The 24594-nt window shown below is 39.1% G+C and overlaps 1 protein-coding gene across 4 annotated transcripts in view; it reads right to left on the minus strand.

The window, feature by feature from the left end:
* Positions 1-289: 289 nt before the first annotated feature.
* LOC139265735 (transmembrane protein 33-like) overlaps positions 290-24594 on the minus strand; it is a 210051-nt gene continuing 185746 nt past the window's right edge. For all 4 annotated transcript variants that reach the window (XM_070883057.1, XM_070883054.1, XM_070883055.1 and 1 more), the window contains 2 exons: positions 15929-16012; positions 290-2153 (listed from right to left, as the gene is read on the minus strand). In XM_070883057.1, coding sequence (XP_070739158.1) covers positions 2027-2153; positions 15929-16012 — 211 coding nt within the window. In that variant the 3' untranslated portion in view covers positions 290-2026. The remainder of the gene's footprint in view (positions 2154-15928; positions 16013-24594) is intronic.

Consider the following 24594-nt stretch of genomic DNA (forward strand, 5'->3'; position numbering starts at 1 on the left):
CTGTTATTACCCCATTGAAACTAACTGCAACTTCAGGATTTAGTGCATGTGCATCCTAATGCGGAAATCCTGAAGTTGCGGTCAGTCACTCACTGTTCCAACACTGGCTGCCCTGTGGCTGTCAACCCCCTACCCCCCCACCCCACCATAGCCTTCAATCAGTGTAATCAGGGAAATCAGAGAAACTGCTGAAAACTTGGGCTTTTCTGCGGTAATATTACTGTTAATAGGTGTAACTGGGGTTTTAACAACGTATTGACTGCTAAACAAAGGATATGACCCTGAAAAATTTTGTGGAGTGTCAAATTTATTATAATAAAAATTACAATTAAGAAACTTTAAAAGAAATGTATATATTTTTAAAAAGTCTGTTCACCTTTCTTTCAGGTTTACCTTATCACCATGCGAGAGCCCCAATTTTTGTTTTGCTCTCTATAAGATTTTTTAAAAAGTCAAAATAAAAGGAGCTTCTTTACTTTCTGGTTCCCGGTCTGCGAGAATTCTGCATTGTGATTGGCTGCTTAGACAGCTTGCTGACATCACAGCAGCTCTTGCTGTGGAATTCCCACTAAACTACACTGATTTGAATTGAACGTCGAAAAAGGAAAACTCACCTTTCCTCAGGTCCAGTGCTGAACGCCTTTGCTTTTGCTGACCGCAAATTACGGGCCATTAACTTCAGAGGCTATGTCTGTAATATCATGTATATGTTTCTCTACAAGATTTAGGATTTTTTATAATTACATTTAAAACCGATGTTAAACCGGCTGCTGAAATCATGCAGTCGTATTCATTTTAAACTAGTAACTGTGGAGTAGTGACAGCCCTGTATTATTAGCAACGGACGTAAATAAAAACAGAAAATGCGGGAAACACCCAACAGACCAGGCAGCATCTGTGGAGAGAGAATCAGAGTTAACCTTTGTCAGCGAGCGCCACAGATATTGCCTGATCCACTGCCTGTTTGCAGCATTTGCTGTTTTCATTTCAAATTTTCAGCACCTGCAGTATTTTGCTTTTGTTTCAATAATTAACTGGTTTGTTCATAACTACTGCAAATGCTAGTATCAAACCAGGTGCACAGCACAACACAGGTCCAGTTCCAGGGAGCGCATCAGCAGAAACTTATTCATAATAATGTTATTGGGGCTGATGTAAAATGGTCAAAACATTATTTGTATACAAAGCTGACCTGTAAAACATTTTTGGAAAGTTTTTACAAAATGTACGAGTTACTACCTTAATCAATTTATTATTAATAAACAAAAGCTTGAAGTTATCTGTCCCTGAGGGTGTGCTCGCCTGCCTTAAAAATGGGGGAAGCTGACAAACTATGAACAAGCACAGCCTGAGCAGCAAGCTCGCTTACATGCATGTTACAGTAATTATTTCGTTCTTTTGACCTAGATTTCCTGAAATATCTACACCTGTCAAAATATGCAACATTTACTGAAGATTTACACTGATCCAGCATCAAAAATGCATTATTATGTTGCATATCCAATGCTAAACAGCCATTTCTTTACTATAAAGTACTTCCTCATACCTTTTCAAATTCTCCTGAAGCAACAATGGTCACTTTTCAGATGGAAGGCAGATGTTAAAGAGTTTACATAATAGGATCACATCTGTATGTACCATGCAAAATAATAATGCAATATAATTATTTGGTCAAGGGATGTACAGATATGTTTGTGGCCCAGTGTTTGTTTTGCACGTGCTTACACTTCATGCAGATGGTCCTCAAAACAAATTGTATGCCCACATTCATCTGAAATTCATTCTCACCCCCCATTAGTCAAATGTAAACTAACTTCTGTGACGGCAACACTAGTCATATTGGAATTGAATATGCAACACATACATATCATACATGTACTGAAATAAGTTTCTGACATCATTCCATAAAAGAGAACAAAACAAAATGACATACACAGCATAAACTACAGGAATGTTCTGCGGAATTCTAAAGTATATAGAATGCCACCATTTGCAAATGAACTTGTGCTAAGGAGTATCTTACATTCTATGACCCTGGAGCAAGTTTACAGATGAGCTTTATAGTTTTGTGACATGCATTTCTGATGAAACTCGGGCAGGAAGGTCTGGTTGTCATCTGCTCTATTGCCACTCGAAGCTCATAAAACAATGTCCTGTTAATAAAGAGTAGAAAGCCAGTTAGCTATTTCAGATCATAACACACAACATATTTGCCATGGAAGACAATGTATTCAATGTATGGCAATAAATCAAAGGCCTGTCCACTTTATATTGAGTGGTTCTCTTGTCTACCGACGAGTCTGTTCATCTGGCTAATGTAGAATGGCTGCTCACTTGAGCTGTACTGATCAAATTAATGTAGGAGAATTAAAATATTTAATAAATCACCACATGGCAACCTCCAAGTACATTATTGACTAGTACAAGGATTTATGATCTCACTCACACTACCAACGATCAGGTGTTTTCCTTGTGCTCAAATGTTGTAACAGATTTCCATTTATGATAATAACTTATATTATAAAGTTATTTATCATAAAACGGGGCCCTGAGGTCATGTTTTGCACACGTTGATGGGCAGAATCAAACATCGTATAATACATTTTCCCACTATCCAAGATGTTCTGTGCTGTATAGCCTGAAGCATTTGGCTATACCTCAAACTTTAATTGTGTTTCTTTGCTTAGTTCCAATATGAAACAAGTTGGAATGTTTGATATAACAAAAGTATTTGACAGAGCTTCTGATGGGGGAACCATGTGGCTCTATGATGCACTTAGATCAATTTAGAATGTTAAGATACCACACATGAGGTGGTTGGAAGCAAGGTGTTAATTAAAGTTTGATTCTCCCTCTCTCTCTGAATGACCAATCATAGCTGTGGTGCTATGGGCAGGAAAAAACATCCTTCCTGCTGACTGAAGATAAGTATTGTAAATTAGTTGCAGGAACTGTATGGTGTGGTGGAGTGGAAACTATACAGAGAAGAAAAATCAATGACAGGGATTTCATGCCTTAATTTTCTTTTTTAAAAAGGTGATGTTGTCTATGACTTTTAAGAATGTTTGTGCAAAAGACATGCTTAGTGAGAATCACACAGAATATACTTGACTGTTTACCCTCTAAACTTTTAAAAGAATTGAAACTTCTTGCATTTAAGTTACAATGGGCTGGAATTTGCTGCAGTATCTCACGGTGTGCCCGGTTAGTTAAATTTTTCCTGCACACTTCAGCTCAAAAATGTTTTTGCCCTGCAAGTTGCTGGAAGTACAAGCTGATAACGCCACAGAGAGGGCAACAGGGACCTTGGTGAATGACGGGACCATCAATCCAGCTCTTTAACCAATGAGATTAAAGGATTGAGAAAGAAACAGAGGTAGGACTGAGGAGGAGGATGATTTAGACTGGGTAAATTCAATGTTAAATCTGCTACAAGAAGAGAAATAAAGAGAGGGACAGAAAGATTGGATTAAGAGCGAGAGAGAAAAAGAGAGCGAGAGAGAAAGAGAGCAAGAAAGAGAGAGAGAAATAGAGAAAAAGAGAGAAAGAAAGAAAGAGAGAGAGAGACAGAAAGGAAAATAAAAAAATTTAAATTTTTAAAATCTAAAACAATTCACAACCTGAAGGAATGGGACTTTATACTTTTAATTGTTCACTTTCTGAGGGATTGATTGGCAGTCTTAACAATTCTCATGTCTTTAAAAGGGTACTTAAGCTGTTAATTACAAGACTGAACTTTCTGTGATGAGTTTAGTATAGTTAATGTGCATGTGGTGCTACTTCATGAAACCTCATGGTAGGTGAAGTGCGAGATGCCGTTTTCATGAAGCTAATGGCGGTGCAGCGTAAATCGGCCAGCAACCTGTGGGGTATCTCTTCCTTGCCGCAAGTTGCTAGCCGATTTCCACGTTAGTAACGTGCGTCGTTCACCCGCTGTTATTTTATCAGCAAATTCTTGCCCAAGGTGTCAGTTTCACATTCTGGAAAGAATGAACAGGTGATTGTGTAGTGCATTTGATTTTCAATAATTGTGCATGGAGTAGTAGCACATGTTCAAAATTCCTCACATGATGAATTCCTGATCTCAACTGGCATAGGGGAGAGATACAAGAAAAGAACAAAATTAGAGGGACAATGGTCCCTTTGAGTACCTTATACCAGACAGTGAAAGAACAGTACTGCCAGATGGTCAGGAGCAAATTGCCTGCCTGTCCTCATGGCTCAAGATGATATGTCGTGTGAAGAGACTAACAGAAAGGATGGGTAATATGCTACCGACAAAATTTTAAAAATCATGTTGTAACTTTCATCTTAACTGAATTACATTAATAAGAATTTCCTATTCTGTCACAATGTAGTGAGAACGTTGATGAAAGAAGGAACTTAGGAACATATGGATTCTAAAACAAAAACAGTGATGCAGAGAGGCTACGTGGGGGTCGAAGCAATGAGGAGAGTGTTCCATCTGTACATTTGAAAATGAATATATGACATTCTTTCACTGACAATTTAACATGAAACACAAATCATGTGGATTTTAATGTAGAATTAACCTTATCGGTTTCACTACACAAGTCAGCAAGTCCACCGAGAAAATCACAGGTTCATGCAATAGGAAAAATAGAATTGTTGTAACAATACAGCCACTCTCATCTGATGTTCAATGCGTTACTTCCATTAATGGATTTATTTTATTACCAGCACCCCCACTCTCTGCTATATTAATACTCAGAATTTCCATTGACAGCAAACACATTAATGGTGCTTGCATTTGGAATGCAATCAAAGGATTCATTGCTCCATGACAGCTTCAATCAATAAAACAGCGGATACAAGAAAAGCAGCTTGAGGAAGGTACATTTATGCTTATAATTTTGAAACTGCCTGTGCCATGCACATAAACATATTGATTGAGTTTTCAAAATGAGTATTAGAATAAAATCAGAATGTAAAAATAACAGTAAAAGTCACTGAATGCATCTCAGTGATATGCAAGTGTGAGAACTTGTGTGACAATCAATCATTTTCACCCAACAGAAATTAAACCAAGCCTTTTACTGAAGTAAAACACACATGTTCCATTACTCAACTTTTCCTAGAATTGGTTTCCATTCACAATATTTTCCACTGTGTGCTCGTTCAGATTTTAAAAAGGTGTCTAGATTAAGCCAAGATTGGGCAGGTTGAAAAGAAGGGAAAGGGTATTAGGAATACAGCTCTTTGAACATGAAAGTAGGGATGCCAACACAAATTGGAATATTTCCAAGACATTGTTTGAGGATGCATGTACAACTCCCTTTGCCTGGGACATAGTATCTGCATGGTGGGGGTGCTATTTGGCCATGAACTGCAATTGGCAAGATTCAGTCTCCCCTCCATGTTAGTACTAATAAAAAAAATGCATTTGTTAGCAACTGCTTTTAGTGAACAATAATGCTGCGTTGTGTCTGTCAGGCTTGGAAAGCTGTCAGTGTTCTATGCACAGCAGTAGCTTCTTTCTGCACTGTTAAAAAATAATTTGAATAATTTGATTTTTGGAAACCAAAACATTTTCTGGTATAAAAATAATTATAATAATTACATTCATAAGCTCAGCAAGGAAAAAAATTGGGTTGATCCAGGTTTGTATAGTTTCAATTGGACAGTTAATGACAAAAAAACTTTTATCTAGCCAACAGCGTATTGACAATGCCAGTATTTTATTTTATGCATTTTCCTATTTTGGCCTTCAGTGCTAAAAACAATGTTATCTAGTTTCACTTGCCAAGTTGTGAAGGAAGGCTGTTCCGAAGTTCTGCTGGCAGATGACCTCATGGGGCTTCAGGCATTCTTTGCATATCATCAGCTATCAACTGCACTGATGGGCAATGGTCAGATGCTGTGAAGCTTAAACCAAAGACTTGTCTTAATCCCTGTTCTGTGACATGATTAATGAGATGGAATTCCCATTCTGGGCTTCCTACCAATCAATAGGCAGATGGGCAGCGGTGGATGCAGACGCTCAAAGCAACAAGACAGTAGGAGCTACTGAAGCCCTTGATAATTTCAGCTCAGGCAATTGGGTTAGAAAGAATTTTTTTGACATTTAATGAAAATTTGATTGCACCCTAGACTATTGTATAATTCTGATTGGTTGACAAGGTGCATCAGTACACATTACACACAACATTGACTTTGGTTCCATTCGTAGAGGCTCAATTCTATTAGCTGTGACAGTTGAGTTCCTACACCTTTGTAGTTTTGCACACCACATTTTCTCTTTACTCCGGTTAATAGGAGGTACCCTTCATTTCAAATAATTTCCAGCAGAGGCTTTGTATATTAGTACTGAATCAGCTTTCGAGTACTAACCCTGTACTGAAAAATAAATGGATTTTTAATGTATATTCTTTTCTATTCTGCAGTTCGAAATGGGATCAATTGAGGGCAGTGACAATGAAACATCACAATGACTATCAATAAAACAAAAAAAGAGCAGCGAGAGATTTTAACTATTAGTGGTCATATAATGCTACCTATTCCAAATATGAATTCAACATTAACCTGAAGAGATTTGATTTAACGCCATATTGTGGATAAGAAACTAACAACTGAAACTTTACAAAGCTGCTTCTGCACGCATACTTAAAACGCAAAGTAATTAAAAGGGAATGAAATGTCAACACAAAAAAATTCTGGTTAAATACATCTATTTAAAAGAGGCTGTTAACATTATAATCTGAACTAATACAATAAATTACTTCAGCCAATGTTCAAACATTAACTGTTGTAAACTAGAATCCTTTAAAAGGGGGCAACTTGGTTTAATTTAGAAAATGCATTTTATCTTTAAATGGGCAGGTGCCATCCAACATTTCAAAATTATGAGTGTTTTGACATGGTAAATAAGGAAGAATTATTTCCACTGGTCAGTGAGTCGGCATAAATTTAAGATCATAATCAAAAGAACAAAGGGAAAGGTTGAGAGAATTTTTTTAATGTAGAAAGTTATGAAGCCACAAAATGTCCTAGGAGAAACAATGGTGGATGCACAATCCATTAAACTTTTAAAAGGGAAGTGGATAAATATCTATGAAATAAAACTTTTAAAGGATATGGGAAACAGCAGGGGAATGGGACAAAGTGGATAATTCTTTGAGAGCCAAAGTAGGCACGATGGGCTGAACAGCCTCCTTCTGTGTTGTAAAATTCTATAACTTCACTATTCACGTTCTTTATGGCCAGGAACAATGGGATTCATTCAGTTCTTGAATTTTTTTTGGCTATGGAGAATGACTAAGATCCTCCTCAAGTTCCTATCCTGTAGTAATGACCTGTTTAACAGCTCATCAATCCAAGTCAATAAAACACAATTCAATGTCAGGACTCAGTTTAAATGTATAAACCACAAAAACATTAAATACCTACGATATAAAAACCTGTGCTTAACTTTAGATTACCATTTATACTCAAATTTAAAACAGAAATGCCAATATTTTATAAAAATGGATGGAAACACCAAGAATATTTGAAACATTAAATACTACCCTGCCAGATCGGCTCTATTTATACAGCAAAGTTTTCCTCTGCCCTTCCAATGGTTTACAGCAGGGTAGTTGCATCTTTGAAGGGAAAATTGATTATATATTTGAAGCAGAGGAGGTTGCAGGGCTGTAGGGAAGAGCGAAGTCTTGGAATTACAGTTGGATACTCCAGCAAAAAGCTGGCACAAACATGACAAGCCGAATGGCCTTCCTCTGTGCTATAAACCTCTATGGTCACCTATTCCCTCACAAACACATCAATACAATAGTGGATTCTAAGAACTCGAGAACAGAACAGAACAGTCAGGAAAGGTAGAATGCTGTGAAGCATTTAAAGGTCCAAAGCAGTTTTGGCATTTGATGGAGGCAAGATGGATACCATTGTCCATTATAGACAAAAGCTCCTCTCGACCTCCACACTACTTTGTGCTGTTACACTGCAGGTACAAATCTAAGATTGGTACCACTATATCCATTTGCAAATGGTAGTATATTATCCATTCTGCTTGCCTGTGATACAGACTGTCAGTTTTGGGGGATAGTTCTACTCCTGCACAATTACACACACAGAGCTCTGCTCTTGGAAGTTACATTTTCAATGTAATGAGAACACATGCGGGAACACCTTTGTTGAAATAAGTCTATAAGTAAAATAAGTAATAACTGAGTATCTGTGAAAGGAAATCCAAGGGAGCCCTCAGTACTTTACATCCAGTTTAACATCACACTGAAAAGCCTATGAGAGTTCCCCTATGGAGTCAGCCCAGAACTCAGCTTCACGACTAGAGTTATACTACAATTTTTCTGTCATTTCAAGGCTTTGCCTCAACACTAAATCTGTGGTATAAACACACTCTTGGGATTTCCTGATTTATACTCTGATTATTTTGTGAACTTCCGCAAATATAGGAAAATATACCTAGTGTCAAAGCAGTTCTATGCTGTGGTCCCTTAAAGCCAGGTCCCAGAAGTGAAAGGACATTGTAGTAATCCATCAGGTCATCCAGTCCCCTTAAGCTAAACAAGTCTCGGTTTTAAAGTCTGCATTAACCATTTCATGTGTTCTTGAACTAGATTGGATTCACCATGATCAAGTGACAGTGTTGATCACTTCAACATCAGGGACTCTCCAACACAACACAGGGGTTGAACAAGAGCCTTGTAAGTTGATCATTTTGTCCTGTCCATGGTCAAAATAGTGATTACCACAAAACTCATTAGCAGTAGGATTCTGAAGGGATTTTCATATTAATAGATAGTGCACTGTAGTTGGCAGGCAATCAGTACTCTGCATAGCTGTTTTAATTTTTGGCTTGCATCTTTCATTCATTACAGGTGGCATGATTCATAGGCCCAGTGATGACATGCATTCTGGCTGGATCCATTTTTGGTTTTGAATTTTAGTTAAATAATTTGAACCACATATCTTTGTTGTAACTGATGTAGTAAAATTATTCTTGCATCCAAATACGTAAATTGGGACACCTAAATATTGACTGTTGCTGCATGATACAATCAATATTAAATCACCTTCACGGCAACCTTTTGATAGAGCCATCTATCATATCATTGGCTATTCTGTAACAGGCAACATTTGCAAAATGTGTGATCTATTTTATTCCCAGGAAAGAAAAGACCTGTATAGAAAAAGCCTCAAAAAGGCTAGTAGAATGCTGGTCTTTATATATAGAGGACTAGAATACAAAGGGGTAGAAGTTATGCTGCAGCTGTACAAAACCCTGGTTAGACCACATCTGGAGTACTGTGAGCAGTTCAGAGCATCACACCGTAGGAAGGATATATTGGCTTGGGAGGGAGTACAGTGTAGGTTTACCAGAATGATACTCGGACTTCAAGGAGAGATTACACAAATTAGGACTGTATTCCCTAGAATTTAGGTGGTTAAGGGCTGATCTGATCGAAGTTTTCAGGATATTAAGGGGAACAGATAGGTTAAATGGAGAGAAACTGTTTCCACTGGTTGGGAATTCTAGGACTAGGGGGCATAGTCTAAAAATTAGAGCCAGACCTTTCAGGAGTGAAATTAGGAAAGGAAGGCCGGGAGTTCGGCAACAGAGGCGAGGTCAATGTGGGCGGCATGGTACAGCGTGGGAAATCTGTTCCGAAGTGCAGCCCATCCTCTCCCTTTAATCTTTCATAGCTGGGGCTCAGTAGATCACAAAACATTACTGCAAAGCATTGAGCTACTGCAAACACTGCACAAAGATGCACGGCTGCACCTGGGCTCTCCCATGACTCCCTCCAGATGCTTATGGAGGGAGTCACAGCAAGCCCCCGGGAGGTTCTCTTCCATTCCAATGAACGGAAGATACCTCTCCAGGAGATCACGCAGTCTGGTTGCACATTGCACAGGGATGTTGTCCGGAGGAGCTGGCTGCAGCGACGCAAACCTTTCGATGATCTCAGTCGATCACGAAATGTTACTGCAAAGCCACACTCAACCTCAACCTGCTGTGCCACTCATCACATCCCCATCATTCTGCCTTCTCTACTCTACCCCTTACTCACACCAACTTGCCTTGCACCTCTACCCATCTCTCTCTCTATCTACATTATTGGATCCCCATTTCACAAGCCATCCCTCACACTCACCTTTGTCCAATCATACCAACTAACAACATACAAGGATAGGTACTTGGGTCCTTTAGCCAATGTTCATGTATAGTTAATATTGATGCGTTATCAAACATTGAAATCTTTATTTCCAGCATTTTGCATTCTTGGACAGATTTGTGGGCACCTTTGGAAGTGACTTAGTAAGTTGTAGTGAATGGTGAGACATAAGGGTACCCCTGCAATGGTGATGAGTGTGAAAGGAATGGTTTGGACATTGAAGGGATGATTTATGGAGCTGGTGTGGGGTGGTGACAACCTGGCGCATCATGTGGCAGTCAGGGTGCACAGCGTGAAGTGAAGTAAATGTGGCCAAGGTGAGGCCATCACTGGCATCCCGGGCAGCAATGTGGTCGGGTGCTGATGCCCTGTGTACTGTGCAGCATCAGGTGATTGCGGAGAAGGTTGGTGTTGATGCTGGTGTATTTTGTGATTTCAGTGTTGGGGCTGATCGTGGTGGGATTCTAAGGACCAAGGGGAGATTTTTTCAAGGACATCGATTTTGCTGGAATAGATAGCAGGTGAGGTTGAGATGACAGAAGCGCCCTGTCAATGGTGAGAGAGGTTGCCCCAAGGAGGTGACAGTGAATGGAGAGTTCACTGCAAACACTTCCAACCTTCATACAGCTCAAAAGTTTCTTCCAAATCCTGAAGGCTTCAGCTTCTGACATTGGAAAGTGAACAGCTGTGAAATGGTAGCTTTTATACCACTTCTGCAGTGGTCAACTAGCCAAAGCAAGAGAGTCACTGAGAACCCGACTCCACTTACCTGGCATGTTCTCCGAGGCACGGCAAACCCTTCAAAAGGTTGGTAAAATAGCAAGTGCCTGCTTTTAAGCCTCTTAACTAGCATTTAAGTACCTGATGTTAATTACCTGTACCGCCGCTTGCTGTCGGGTCTGCAATCTGAACACAGGTTTGGCAGGTCAAAAACTCAGAGGCAAGTTCAGAGCGGGATTCCGACCCGCTGTCATTCACGGTCATTTTGATAGCGGGCCCGCCTCCAAACCCACGCTCGCAGGCCTGGGTAGTAGAAGTTTGGAACACTCTTCCGCAAATGGCAATTGATGCTAGATCAATTATTAATTTTAAATCGGAGATTGATAGCTTTTTGGTAACCAAAGATATTAAGCGATATGGGCCAAAGGTGGGTATCTGGAGTTAGATCGCAGATCAGCCATGATCTCATTGAATAGCAGAACAGGCTTGAGGGGCTCAATGGCCTACTCCTTTTCCTATGTTCCTATATTCCTATGATGGATTTTCACAATATCATAAACTGAGGTGTTAGTCCAACGTGACCAACTTTACCAAGGGTAAATACCGTATATAGATTCTATAGGCTAGACTTTCCCGAGAGCCCTTCAACGCCCGCCCAGAAAAACTGCCTACGTTTTGCAAGTAATGCAGGCGAGAATTTCCATAATTAAGTTAAAAATAATTGCCCGACGAGAAAATGGATCTTGCACCAGTATTCTCGACGGTTAAAGGCGAAACTAAGTGAGACGGGCGGTTCTTAAAATTAAAAAAAAATTTACTCCGCGGCTGCCTAGGGAGGGGGGAAAACTTAAAAAAAAATTTTCACTAAAAAAGTTAAAAAAACATTCCCAAGATAGTTTTAAAGGTAATCAACATTTTACAATTAAAAAAAATAATAAAGAACTTTTAACTGACTTTTCTTTGCACAGTACTCACCTACCGCCCTGTTTAAGCAGCTTTCACAGGGCGGTTCTCTCGGCAATCTGGGACCAAACCTACGCCCTGGTGATTTTCTCGGCAGTTTACTTCTGGCGGGCGTTGAGATTTGGCTGGTACCATTCAAAAAGTAAGAGGGAAAGTTTTGCCGGGCGGTTTCTCTCCCAAAAACAGCTGTACCGCCACGAAAAAACAGCTGTACCGCTGCGAAAAAACAGCTGTACCGCTGCGAAAACAGCCGAAAATGAAGGTGGAAGTTTAGCCCCAAGAATTGGCCATGTTCATGAGACAACATTTGTCATCATCAATAACAAATTGGCCAGACTCTGCAATCTGGCTTTTCCCTCTTTTCACCTGATGTTACAGACTTCCTTTGCTTAACTTTTGCTATCCCTTTTTCATCACTGATTGATTTAATATCAGGTTCTGCAGTGAAACTACCCAGCTTTAACCAGATCTGCTTCACTTCTTCACGATGTATTACAATAGATTCAAACAGTTGCGGCTTTCCATTTGCTCCCACAGTGGGCACTGGATGGCGTATATCTCAGATAATGTCTCCTGTTCACTTTCATGCATATAATCCATTGATGATTTTGGAAATTCAATCACTCACCATTGACTAATTGCTCCTTGGCACAAACTGATTGCTTTTTTTTGTACAATGTAGTGGGTGCTTAAAGAACTCAGACTGCTTGTGTAACTTGACTATTTACTCTGACTGCATGAAGTTCACAGATGGTTCTCAGTTTGCTGCTGCGAATGTCTGGAGTTTACAGATATGTCAGATGTTTTTCTCAAATTCTGCTGTTGCAGTTCAGTCTGTTGCTGCAGTCATTATCCAAACTGGTCCATATCTTCCACTGGAATTGCTACTGTAATTGTTCATTATCATACAAATGTTGTGCAGTCCAATGTGGCAAGTCAAACTATGGTTCTATCTTCTGCAAGATACAAGTTGTCCTAATGATTCCTGACCTCTGTGCCTACAGTTACATCTTAATACTACACTCAACATTTTCAAAGCCTTTGGCAGTGTCTGTAACAATGTATTTCTAAACGAGTTATCAAATGTATTTCCACTGAAGCCAAATTCATAGATTTCTAGATTCCTTTCAAATCACTATCCATCAATTCAGGCAGTCCCATGGTCCTATACGTTCTCCCACTCTGCTCCGTCTCTATAACAATAGTCTTCTACCATATCCATTAAAAAAATGATTCCAATTAGTCAACTTCCTTCAGAAATCATGCTTTCAGTACATAGTCCGCATTATTATACCATGATTTCCTCCATGCCCTGCAATTGGGTAATGAAAATGTTAGCGCAATACATCAGAGACAGTTTTACATGCCTTTTGGAAGTCCAATCAACAGTGCACATCTCTTAGTTTTGGTGACTCCCTTCTTAGTTTTTATTTTACACCTATTGACATTCCTAGTTTTGATATACTCTGACCTGAAACTGAACTCCCACGGCCCACGGGGGTAAAATATTAGCATGGATAGAGGATTGGCTAACTAACAGAAAACAGAGAGTGGGATAAATGGTTCATTCTCGGGTTGGCAATCAGTAACTAGTGGGGTGCCGCATGGATCAGTGCTGGGACCATAACTATTTATAATCTATATTAATGACTTGGATGAAGGGACCGAGTGTAACGTAGCCAAGTTTGCTGACGATACAAAGATGGGAGGAAAAGCAATGTGCTGCAGGACAGCGGGACCTGGGGTCCTGGGTGCATGAAACACAAAAGGTTAGTATGCAGGTGCAGCAAGTGATCAGGAAGGCCAATGGAATCTTGGCCTTTATTGCAAAGGGGATGGAGTATAAAAACAGGGAAGTCTTGCTACAGTTATACAGGATACTGGTGAGGCTACACCTGGAATACTGCATACAGTTTTGGTTTCCATATTTACGAAAGGATATACTTGTTTTGGAGGCAGTTCAGAGAAGGTTCACTAGGTTGATTTTGGAGGTGACGGGGTTGACTTGTGAGGAAAGGTTGAGGACGTTGGGCCTCTACTCATTGGAATTCAGAAGAATGAGAGGTGATCTTATCAAAATGTATAAGATTGAGGGGGCTTGACAAGGTGGGTGCAGAGAGGATGTTTCCACTGATGGGGGAAGACTAGAACTAGGGGGCATAATCTTAGAATAAGGGGCCGCCCATTTAAAACTGAGATGAGGAGGAATTTCTTCTCTCAGAGGGTTGTAAATCTGTGGAATTCGCTGCCTCAGAGAGCTTTGGAAGCTGAGTCACCGAATAAATTTAAGACAGAGGGAGACAGTTTCTTAACCGATAAGGAAATAAGGGATTATGGGGAGTGGGCAGGGAAGTGGACCCGAGTCCATGATCGAATCAGCCATTATCGTATTAAATGACGGAGCAGGCTCGAGGGGCCGGATGGCCTACTCCTGCTCATATCTCTTATGTCCCTTCATTGCCAGAGCTGTCACCAAGAAGGTTGGTTTCCTTTTCTGTACAGAACACTTCTTCTCTTCAATAACCCTCAGCTTTCTCCATCCAAGACACAAATACTATTCACATATCTAGGGACGTACTTCTGATACCCCGTTTCCCACTCGCAGATGAGAATAGAAGAAAAAGCTTGTCATCTGATCAGCAATCCCCCGTACCTGCAGTCTCCAACCCCTTTTCCTGCCATCTCAAACTTTCTTGTATTGCTCTATGTTTTGACATTACTTTGGTCAATGCTCTGCTGACCTTTTCTCTCTTGTTCCTCTAAAGCTGCAGATTTGCCAACTTGCATTTTTCCTTCACTATGCATCATCATTTTCTTTGAAATAAAAATGCACTGCATTCCTCTCTTCTATAAATTTGCTATGGTGGTATCCTGCATTACATTTAATTTTCTTCATTAAAAAAACAGGAGAACCTTGCATTGGCAATAGCTATCTCTCTACTAAGTCAGCATTTTCCTAAGCTTCAAGATAGCTAAATCTTACAGCTTTTAGATAAAACCTGTCTTACCAATAAGATGTCCTTTAGTCTCATCATCACCACTACTTAAATACCAATTTAATTCCATCACTCTATCAACTGTACATTTTGCCTTTTATTGAACAAGTGAGGCGGTACAATGAGGCTATGTTCCATCAATGCTACCAAACAGAATGTGTGCTGCCTGGATAATGAGCAGAACTGAACAGGTGCAGCAAATCTATTCCATCCTTACAACTGAAGCTAACCTAATTTACAGTCCTGAGAAAAAGGTGATCAAATGCAAGCAAAAGAACCCAAGGAGGTCATTGCAACCAATGTTCAGTCATTTACAATATGCATAGTTTACAACTTCTGTGAGGCATTGTACTGTCACGTTTTATTGTTTGAATTGGTGCTATTGGCTTTCTGTGGAAATATATTTGTGCACATGAAATTCTGTTTTTGTGAAGAATATGGATACTAAAATAAAAAACTTCAATGACATTTTCAAAAATAAAGATTTGGCTGTAAGGAAATGACATGAGAGTGTGCTGGAGCCAGTTGAAAGAATATTATAACCCTTTATGATAAAACTCCCAATGACATATAATATCGGATAGGTACAATGGCCTACAGTGCAGGACAGGTACAAGGTGGTGTTTTTGTTCCCCCTCCTCTCACAATATGACACACAAATTAATTAGAATAAGTCACTTTAGATTCAACTGAACTACTTAATTTTAGACTTTTAAGTAATTAAAAAATCCAATTTCTGCATCCATTCAGAATAAATGACTGAAGAATTAAAATGTGCCAATTAAATATTGACACTAAAACTGCAAATGACTACTCTATTTCATTTTATTAAGAGCAGATATTAAAAAATAAAATGTTCTATTTTGGCTGCTTGCATTGTGTTAATGCATATCCAACAACCTGATCCATAAGTTCTGCAGTACAGAATATAAAGAATTATTTAGTTTGTTTGTATTTATCAAGAGGTTAAAGCTGTGTAATGTTTTTGTTAAATTCAGCATTACCCGAGTACTATTACCTACCTTATAGTCTTGGTAACAATTATCACTGTGTTCAGACATATAAGCAATGGGGGAAAAATGTTTTACCTACCTGCAGTAGGGATTTCTTCGAGATGCATATCTTAAAGTCAGGAAACGATAGTAGAAAAAGGGGAGGAATAAGTGAGCCCGACCACTGTGAAACAAACACATACATCTGGTTGATATCTTAATAACTTTGAACATAAAAATTAAGATCAAAGTTACACATCAAAGACATTCAGCTGTTATCAGAATCCTAAACAAAGTACTGACAGAAAGATTGAAGTAATCAAGCACCAACAGATAGAGAACATTTACTTGTCTTGCAAATATAAAACAAATAGTTAAAAAAAAAATCATATTCGAGATATTCCTAATTCCCCTAACCTACATAGGTATTCAATCAAAAATGGTACAAGCCAATTCTTATCAGGGTGAACCAGCTAATCAATGTCCTTCCTTGTGGTTACAAATTTGCATCTACTGTAGATACCCTCTGTAAGTGATCTTACTTCTATGGGAGCTGACTCACATTGCTCTACATCTATTTGTACGATAGCATTTAACAATTATACTCCCTTGTGGCTTATTCTGGATATCCGTGTCTTTTGAACATTACTTCTTCAATTTTTCTGAGCAAGCACTTAGCGAGGAAAGGCTTGATATGAATCCTTAAGCTGCTTTATTTCACAGCAAATGAATATACACAGCAACAGGTGTTACAATCACTTAAGTGAATTAATGCAACTGATCTTTATGTAATAATACAAAAGAAGAACATGTCATGCTTCCCCAATAAATGAATCATCTCACTTGATGTATACAGGATGCCTTCTAACTATCTTCCATCATTTCTAACCTCTTTGCCTGAGTGAAAGTCTTCACAGTTTTCCCTTTTACAAAATCAGAGTGCCCTTTCAGCCACCCTGTTTCAAAAGCCTGCTTTCCAGTGCGTAAAGCCTTGTTATTTTATTACCCTCTTCACAGACTGACAGTGAGATAAAAAAGGGCTTTCCTACACAATGGTGTGAGGGTTTTTTTTTCAATTACCCAGACAAGCCAACAAATTATTTATTGTTGAGTATCAGGTGAAAACAACTTCCATTTAGTACATAAGCCAACTTCTGTCTAGGTGCCTTTTTTAAACTTGTGGGCGAGACCAGTGACAGTGAACCGAGAATATCTAGACCCCAAATTTTAACAGGCTTGTTTGGTATTAGTTCCAAATTTAATTACCTAAAAGCTTGATAAGATTCCTATGATCTAGCTTTGTAAATCTACAAAAGAAAATACAAGAAGCTATGCTTGGCTTCAAATTTCATAGACTATAGGCTTTCCTCTAAACATAAAAATCATACATCATAAAAATCTTCATAAAAGTTGAGAACCAATTACCAAAGTTTGCTAATTTAGACACACATACAGTGGGAACATTTCTTTTGTGCACTATAAGTATTAGAATCGTTGGGCCCAAATTTGGCCCTCCGGTTTTTTCGGCGTACCTCCGAGCCTCCCGCCGACATTTTATCTCAGAAGCAGCAGCAAAAAAAATCCATGCGATCATGGCCGATTCTCGGGCCGTCTGTGGAGCTGGCGTGGTGCAGAAGAAAGAGAGGGGGGTGGAGCTAGGTCCCGGTGCTGAAAACAGTGCCGGGACCTCTGCACATGCGCGCTAGAGTAGCTTCCTGGCAGGCCGTTTCGGCAAACGCGTGCTGCAGGCTGTGTGGGAGGGGCCGAAGCACGCTGTCCCGAGCCCTGGCCAAATGGGCTCCCTCATCGGCGGCCCGCTGCTTTCCCGAAAGGTAGGAGTTCTATTTTTTATTTGTTATTTACAGATTGATTTTGGTGCTTTAGGTGCAGGGTTCCTTCAATTTTTTTTTATTTGTTATTTATTGATTGCTGATCACTTTGGTCTTGGTGCTTTAGGTGCAGGGTTCCTTCTATTTTATTTATTAATTAATTGCTTATTACTTTTTGTGCTTTGTTTGGTGCTTGGTGGTTCTATAAATGTAGTTACTTGCGGCAATTCCTTAACTGTAAGGTCTTTCTGTGCGGACAAAAGTGGACACATACGCTGCCCTAAGTTAGTTTAGTACAACTTTTTTTCTGGCCAAATTGGCATAAATGGTGTAAGTGGCTGGGGCCGCCCCTTTTTGAAAAAAAAACTGACCGAACAAAAAACCTAACTCATTCACTTACACTGGCGCAAATTAAATGGCCAGATTTGCAACTAAAAAGATACACCAGAAAAATCAAGTTACACCAAAAAAAATGGTGCAACTCATGGAGAAATTTGGGCCCATTAACCCTAACAGGATTCAATTTTATTACGCAGAGGAAATTTCCTCATTAAAAAGTTAATTCATGCAGAGGTTTCTCTGATACATGAAAAATATCCAGGGTAATTTTTAACTTGGGCACAGGCAGTAAGCTGGTGGTTGTGGATCAGATGCTCCGTTTTATGCCCCACCTGATTTTTTTTCCTAAAAAACCCCCATCCATCCATTTTCTGTGTAAAAAAAAACCTAGCAGAATGTATTATTTTAAACTGGAAAGAATGTTACAAATGCTAACCAGACAATGTGCATATGCAAATTAGGTTGATTATACAATTAATTTTCCTCTTCCAAATAAAATATTGTGAATTCCTGTAGGCAAAGTACATACTATGTTTACCGTGACAATTGCTTTCAAACTAACCAAACAATTCCATGATAACAGATAAGACGTATGGATAACCTGATGAGTTCAACAATGCTAGTTCTCAAAAAAAGGTCAAAATTTTAATTTTTTTTGTGTAGAAATTTTTAAGCTGATCGAGGTGAGGAATGTTGGTTCAGGGAAATGGAACTCTTTGCATTTCTGGCAGTCAATGTGAGCATCAAGCACTCCCAGCCAGATGCAGAGAAAAGCTACCTCTATTCTGCCCCAGCAACACACCTCAATACCAAACTCAGAAGAGCAATTGTAGTGCATTCATGCAGTACTTTGGCCACTTCCCACATCAGCAATGCTGTGGCCGCTCTGCGTGAGATTGCTAATTAGTGCTGAATTAGGGACAGTTTTGTGCTGTGGAACTACATTAAAACTGCCTAACCTTATTTCACATAGGATCTTTACAGCCAACAGACAGGGAATTTTTATCCCATCAGTCTTGGCTGGATTAGAACCCAGGGCCCCAAGGTGAAAGGCAATCACTATCAAAAAACAATGGAGTTTAATATATATAATTTTGATAACTTATTTCATTTTTACACTACAAGATAACTCCAATAATAAAATAAATAGCAACAGGAAACATCAATATTGTAATATTGAAATAGTTTTAAATGTTTCTACTTTTTACAAGCAAACAGACTGCACTGCCTCTAAATGATTTTAGATTGATTCCAGACTGATAAAAGCAGAGCTTTTGGCACTTACTTTTCCTGTTGTGGTTTTAGAATCAAGTTACTGTTATTAATATCTGTAAAACCTAGAGTGAGTTCTAAATTTAAACTATATACATAATCAGTCTTAAATTTAAGAAAACAGTTATGCAATATATCATTTTTGTTAGCCATTATGACATTACACTGTATTCGGTAAGAATATTTGAAATTCCTGCGATTGTCAGTTCACAATCCAGTCACACACACACATGTTAAAACCCCTGTTCCAGTAATAAAACTATTCAAATAGCAGTAGTTTTATTACTGTATCAATACCATACAACTAAAAACACCTCCAAAAATTAACGTTAAAAAATCCTGACTTTGCTCACCCCATTTTCCTATCCCCTACTTGCTCTCTCCTAATTTTACTACCTTATCTTTTAATTTGATTTCTATTCAATGTAATTTACTTTTAAGCTCAATACATATTTGACTTCAGTTTTTTCTCTTCTTTCCAAGGTTCCATCGTTCATTTTTGAGATGGGATCCATATTGGAAAATATGGTTGGCCCCAAAAGCCAATTTTTTCGTCTAACTAATGTCCAGAATTTGAAGACTGACATGGTGATGCCTCAACCTTTGATGTTCTAGTGCCAAACTAATGCTGCTGGTGCTACAGATGAGATATAATGTTACAAATTACCTCATCCACAGAACTAATAGCCAATCAAATCCAGACAAAACAAATTGTACAGAGTGCAATGCAGGTTAATTTAAGCAAATTCTGCTCCTATATATTCTATCTGAACAGCATTACGTTGTGGTTATTGTTACTGTTTATTTTGTCTTGTAATTGGTTTCCCATTTTGCTAAAATCTTATTTAATTGCATTCAGTAATTTCATGAAGTGCCACATCATTGTGCAAGTTCCTACAAAAAACAATGGAAATGATATATAGATTAAGTCCTGGGTGCATTTGATGCTGGTGAAAGATTTAAATATTTTAACCAAAATTTATCAGCTTAACCAATACTTAGTAGAAAGATTAGTGGGTGCTTTGAACAGGAAGAAACAACTGCACAACATGCTGTGATTGCTAGCATGTCTACTTTTAGCTCAGCACAAAATATGCTCGTGTACCCTACGAGCTGAAAGCAGCATGAGCATCAACCATTTGTGAGGGCGGAGGGAACAAATATGAAATTGAAAGGAATTGAATGAGATGAAACAAAAATCTTCAAATATAAATAGATGTACATGTTCACTTACAAGACTGAATGGTCGAGATCTTGTTTCGCTGACTTTGGGCCTCAGGCCTCATTTATGTGAGACTGGTGAGCTGCGGACACATGTTGGGCAACTCCAGGCAGCTCACTGGTGAAGAGACTATGAGCTTTGGGCCACTGCTTTGCCAGCAAGTAGGTTGTTAAAGGGGAAGGGTATGCAATCGGGAGACGGTCAATCAGGACATGGGCAGAAGAGCGATCAGGAGGGATGAGCAGTGGCCAGGAGCATCTGGCGGCTTCAGTATGGTTTGTGTTCCTCCTGGCTCCACATTCAGGTAAGTATTATTTTTGCAAACTTACCTTTTTGGTGGTGGTCCCTTTCAGAACTGCTGGTTGAGCTTAACGCACAGGACAACCCAATTTTCCACAGGGGGCCTCAAACAGGCATGAATCCCCTTATCTGTTCCGGCATGAGCCATGCATGACTATTTTTCTCCTATACCAATATGGTGGATGGCACACTTCCAGTTCGTAATGTGCACGCAATGTATGCCTGCCTGTCTGCCATACTGGAGGCTTAAGCAGCCATCTAATGCTCGAAAAATGGTCGTGGCACCATCGAATTTCTAGGCTTATATGTTTTACATGCTAATATATAAAATACATAGCTGTTAGAATAAAGGACTGCTTCACATCTATTTTTTCTGCCTTTGGATGTGAGGCATTATACAGCTTTCTCTCATATGTAAATGTCATACTGACCAAGTTAATCTGAAAGTACCTTGCCCTGCATGTGACCATTATTTGCAACAGGAACGAGCAAAATGGATGCGTTAACCTTTACAGTGGAAAACTGCTTAACATTTAACGTTTAAATGAGTCACATTTTAATTCTTGAAATATACCAATGGCATAATAGAATACAGTAATGATCTTAACGCTTAACTGTTTAACACTCATATTTTGAGGGAGCTTTATGAACTTAGCAGTTATCTCGTGTTCTTACATGCCAATAAATATATTCACAAACAAAATGCTGGCATTGAAAAATCCTGATTATTGACCCAATGAAAATAATGTTAGTAAAATTTAGTGTGGTCAAATGCAAATAAATATAAGAACTTAAACAAATGCATCAGCAAACCATCCATTATTCTAACTGACCAATGCAAGAATAAAATCAAAAAGAGCATTTACTTTTTCTAGCACTTCATTTAGAATAATTAAAGTACATTTTAATATAACTTTCACTATTTAATATAATCTGTTTCTGACATAGTCAGTTTGGACTAGTTCAGGATGGAACTTTCACAGTTCTACCCAGCACAAATGTAGGTCAAGTAGGTTCCTTGTGCATGTGCTCCAATATCATGTAATATGAATGTCCTCCTTATGCTATGTAGTAATGTAACAGGTCATTGACATCTGATAAGATGTATGAATGCACTAAGAAAACACTCAAAAAAATTGAACAAGGTTTGTTGAAAGCTTGGTTTGAACATGAAAGACTCTCAATACTTTATAAGAAGCAGACAAAATGACTGCAGGTTTTGTAACAGCAGGGGCAGCATCAAATGCAACAATTAAGTGGTAACATATGCCACTACTGCCAAGAGGATTTTTAATCCCTTTAAACATTAATGTAGTATTTCTGCCTCCGCTGCAACAACAGAGCCATCTGTGTTGGTATTGAATGGAAACAAGCCAAATGCACAATTGAGAACTCTGTTTGCTCATTTGATTTCTCCAATACAATAAAGGTGGGAAAGATTTTCAGCTTCTTTTTTCCAGATTAAGGAAAGTAGTCACTTGACTGCACCCTACATCTGGAATAGGTGGTTATAATTCAAAGAGACTGACAGGAAGTCCAAACACTTAACAGAAAATCGCAACGGAAACATGCAAATAACACAAACAATCAAATTCAATGTTCACTTTCCATGATGAAACTAAATGGCTTCTCCCTGACTGCTGTACAACAAATGGCAATTAACATGTTTCGTCTCCACAGAAAACGTTGGTCACAGCTTGTAAAATCTGTTTGATATTTGTGTTCCATAAGCATTCGAACAGAAAGTGTGGTGGAAACATTTTTAATGTACTCTATTTGCCTAATATTTCAAATGCCTCTAACACATGTAGTTCTGCCACAGCACAAACACTGCCATGAAGACTTATTTTTTAAGTATGTATTTATTTAAGGCACCTGTTCAAATTCACGCAAGGGCTTGCGTTTCCTGAAAGCTACTGTTTGCAGGAGATCCTATAAGGTTTGCTGTTTATTCTATTGGCTTCCGTCTAAGTGGAATTTGTTGGAAAAAATGAAAATTGAGAATCAAATGGCAATTTGAATACCATAGAGCATGGTCTGGAAAAGAGAAGGCTAAGAGGAGACCTGATAGAGGTCTTTAAAATTATCAAGGGTTCAATAGTGTGGGTGTGGAGAAACTGTTCTAACCACGCCACGTGGCAATGATTTTCACATTCTTGACACTGTGTAAAGAAATTCCTCCTAACTTCTTTATTCGACTTATTAGTGATTATGCCCCCTAGTTCTGAACTCACCCACTGAAGCAGATAGCATTGATGCATTTAAAAGGAGGCTTGATGCATACATGGGGAAGAGAACATAGGACTATGGGAGCAGAGTGGGAAGAGATTGGGAGGAAGCTCATACGGAGTATAAACACCGGCATAGACCCGGTGGGTGGAATAGCCTGTTTCTGTGCAATGTAATTCCATATAAAAACTAGAATGTTAGATCACTTCGCAGAAACCCCAGCAAAAGCAATTATTATTGCATGAGAATATATATGTATAGAAGGATTAACATTTAAATTTGCAGTGTTTTCAAATTTCCTTTACATTTTCAATTTACTATACTTTGATTTTATTGTATTCAAATCCATCAGGATTTCTTATAGTCTTATTTATTTGAAAGCTGTAACAGGAGCTTCAGGCTTTTAGGAATGAAGGATCGGTTTTGTTTATTTTAATACTCACCTAAAAGAGAGAAATATTATGGGCCCAAATTCCCCGCACCCCGCCCCGCTTAGCACCGACTTTGTGGAATAAAAACCGCACCGAAAACTAACCTTGTTATTCTCCCCGCTCCTGGAATGTTGCAGGTCCTTGGCGTAGCGCAGCAAAAGCTGTGGGGGGCGGAGCCAGGGCCGCGCTGGATCAACACAGCCGGCAGGGGGTCGGGGCTAGGGCTCAGCGTGTTTGAGAGTGCCGGCAACGTTGTGCATGCGCAATGAGTCAGCAACATTGGCAATCGGCCATATTTCAAGGTAAAGCGTGCTCAGTGATATTTGGGTGCCTGAAGGAGTGGAAAGCCTTCTCAGTGATTTTTGGGTGTCTGAAGGAGTGGAAAGGAGTGCTGCCTAGGTGCACACAAGCTAAGGACTGTGTGTTTTGAGAAATCACTGAGTGTCAATTCAAAACAGCAATGTAACAACGTGCACCAAGAACGAAGAATTTCTTGCATGATGAAGGGGAGATATTAGTTAATGTCATTGAGAACAAATGGCAGGAGCCAATAGCAGAGGTCGCACAAAAGTGCCGCCCAAAGAAATGAAGAAACGCTGGAACCTAGTTGCAAAAGATTACTGCGCAGTGGTGAATACCACGAGATGTGGAAAGCAGTGTAAAAAGAAATAGCAGGACCTTGGTCAAGTAGTTAGTGTAAATAATATTTTCATTTTTCAATGGAATTGCAATTGTAAATGTGACCATCTGTATATGTTCCACCCAGCAGAAAGACACCCTCTCTAAAAAGTTATATTTTCATCTTTGCAAAAGAATAAAAGGTAAAGAACTCGAACAGGAGGCCCGCCAAATCCTCTTGGAACAGAGGGTCGCTGTTTTGATGAGTCATATCTGGAGAAAAACAATTAGTACTGCACAAGCTGGGCCTACACGCGAGGGAGAGGGTAAGTCCTGAAAATGCATCGTGGCCCTTCAAATCAACCTGCTCCCTGGCCTGCTATGTGTGAGACTACTCATGTCACCCATCCTGCCCACTCCTGTGCTGCTCACCATTTGACTGTTCTGTTATATTTTGCAGAACATGATGCCAATCCTGAAGATCCAGAAGAAGATTCAGATGTGTACGATCCAGACCAAGGAGGCG

This window comes from Pristiophorus japonicus, chromosome 6 (genome assembly GCF_044704955.1).
Source record: "Pristiophorus japonicus isolate sPriJap1 chromosome 6, sPriJap1.hap1, whole genome shotgun sequence".
NCBI classification, from domain to species: domain Eukaryota; kingdom Metazoa; phylum Chordata; class Chondrichthyes; family Pristiophoridae; genus Pristiophorus; species Pristiophorus japonicus.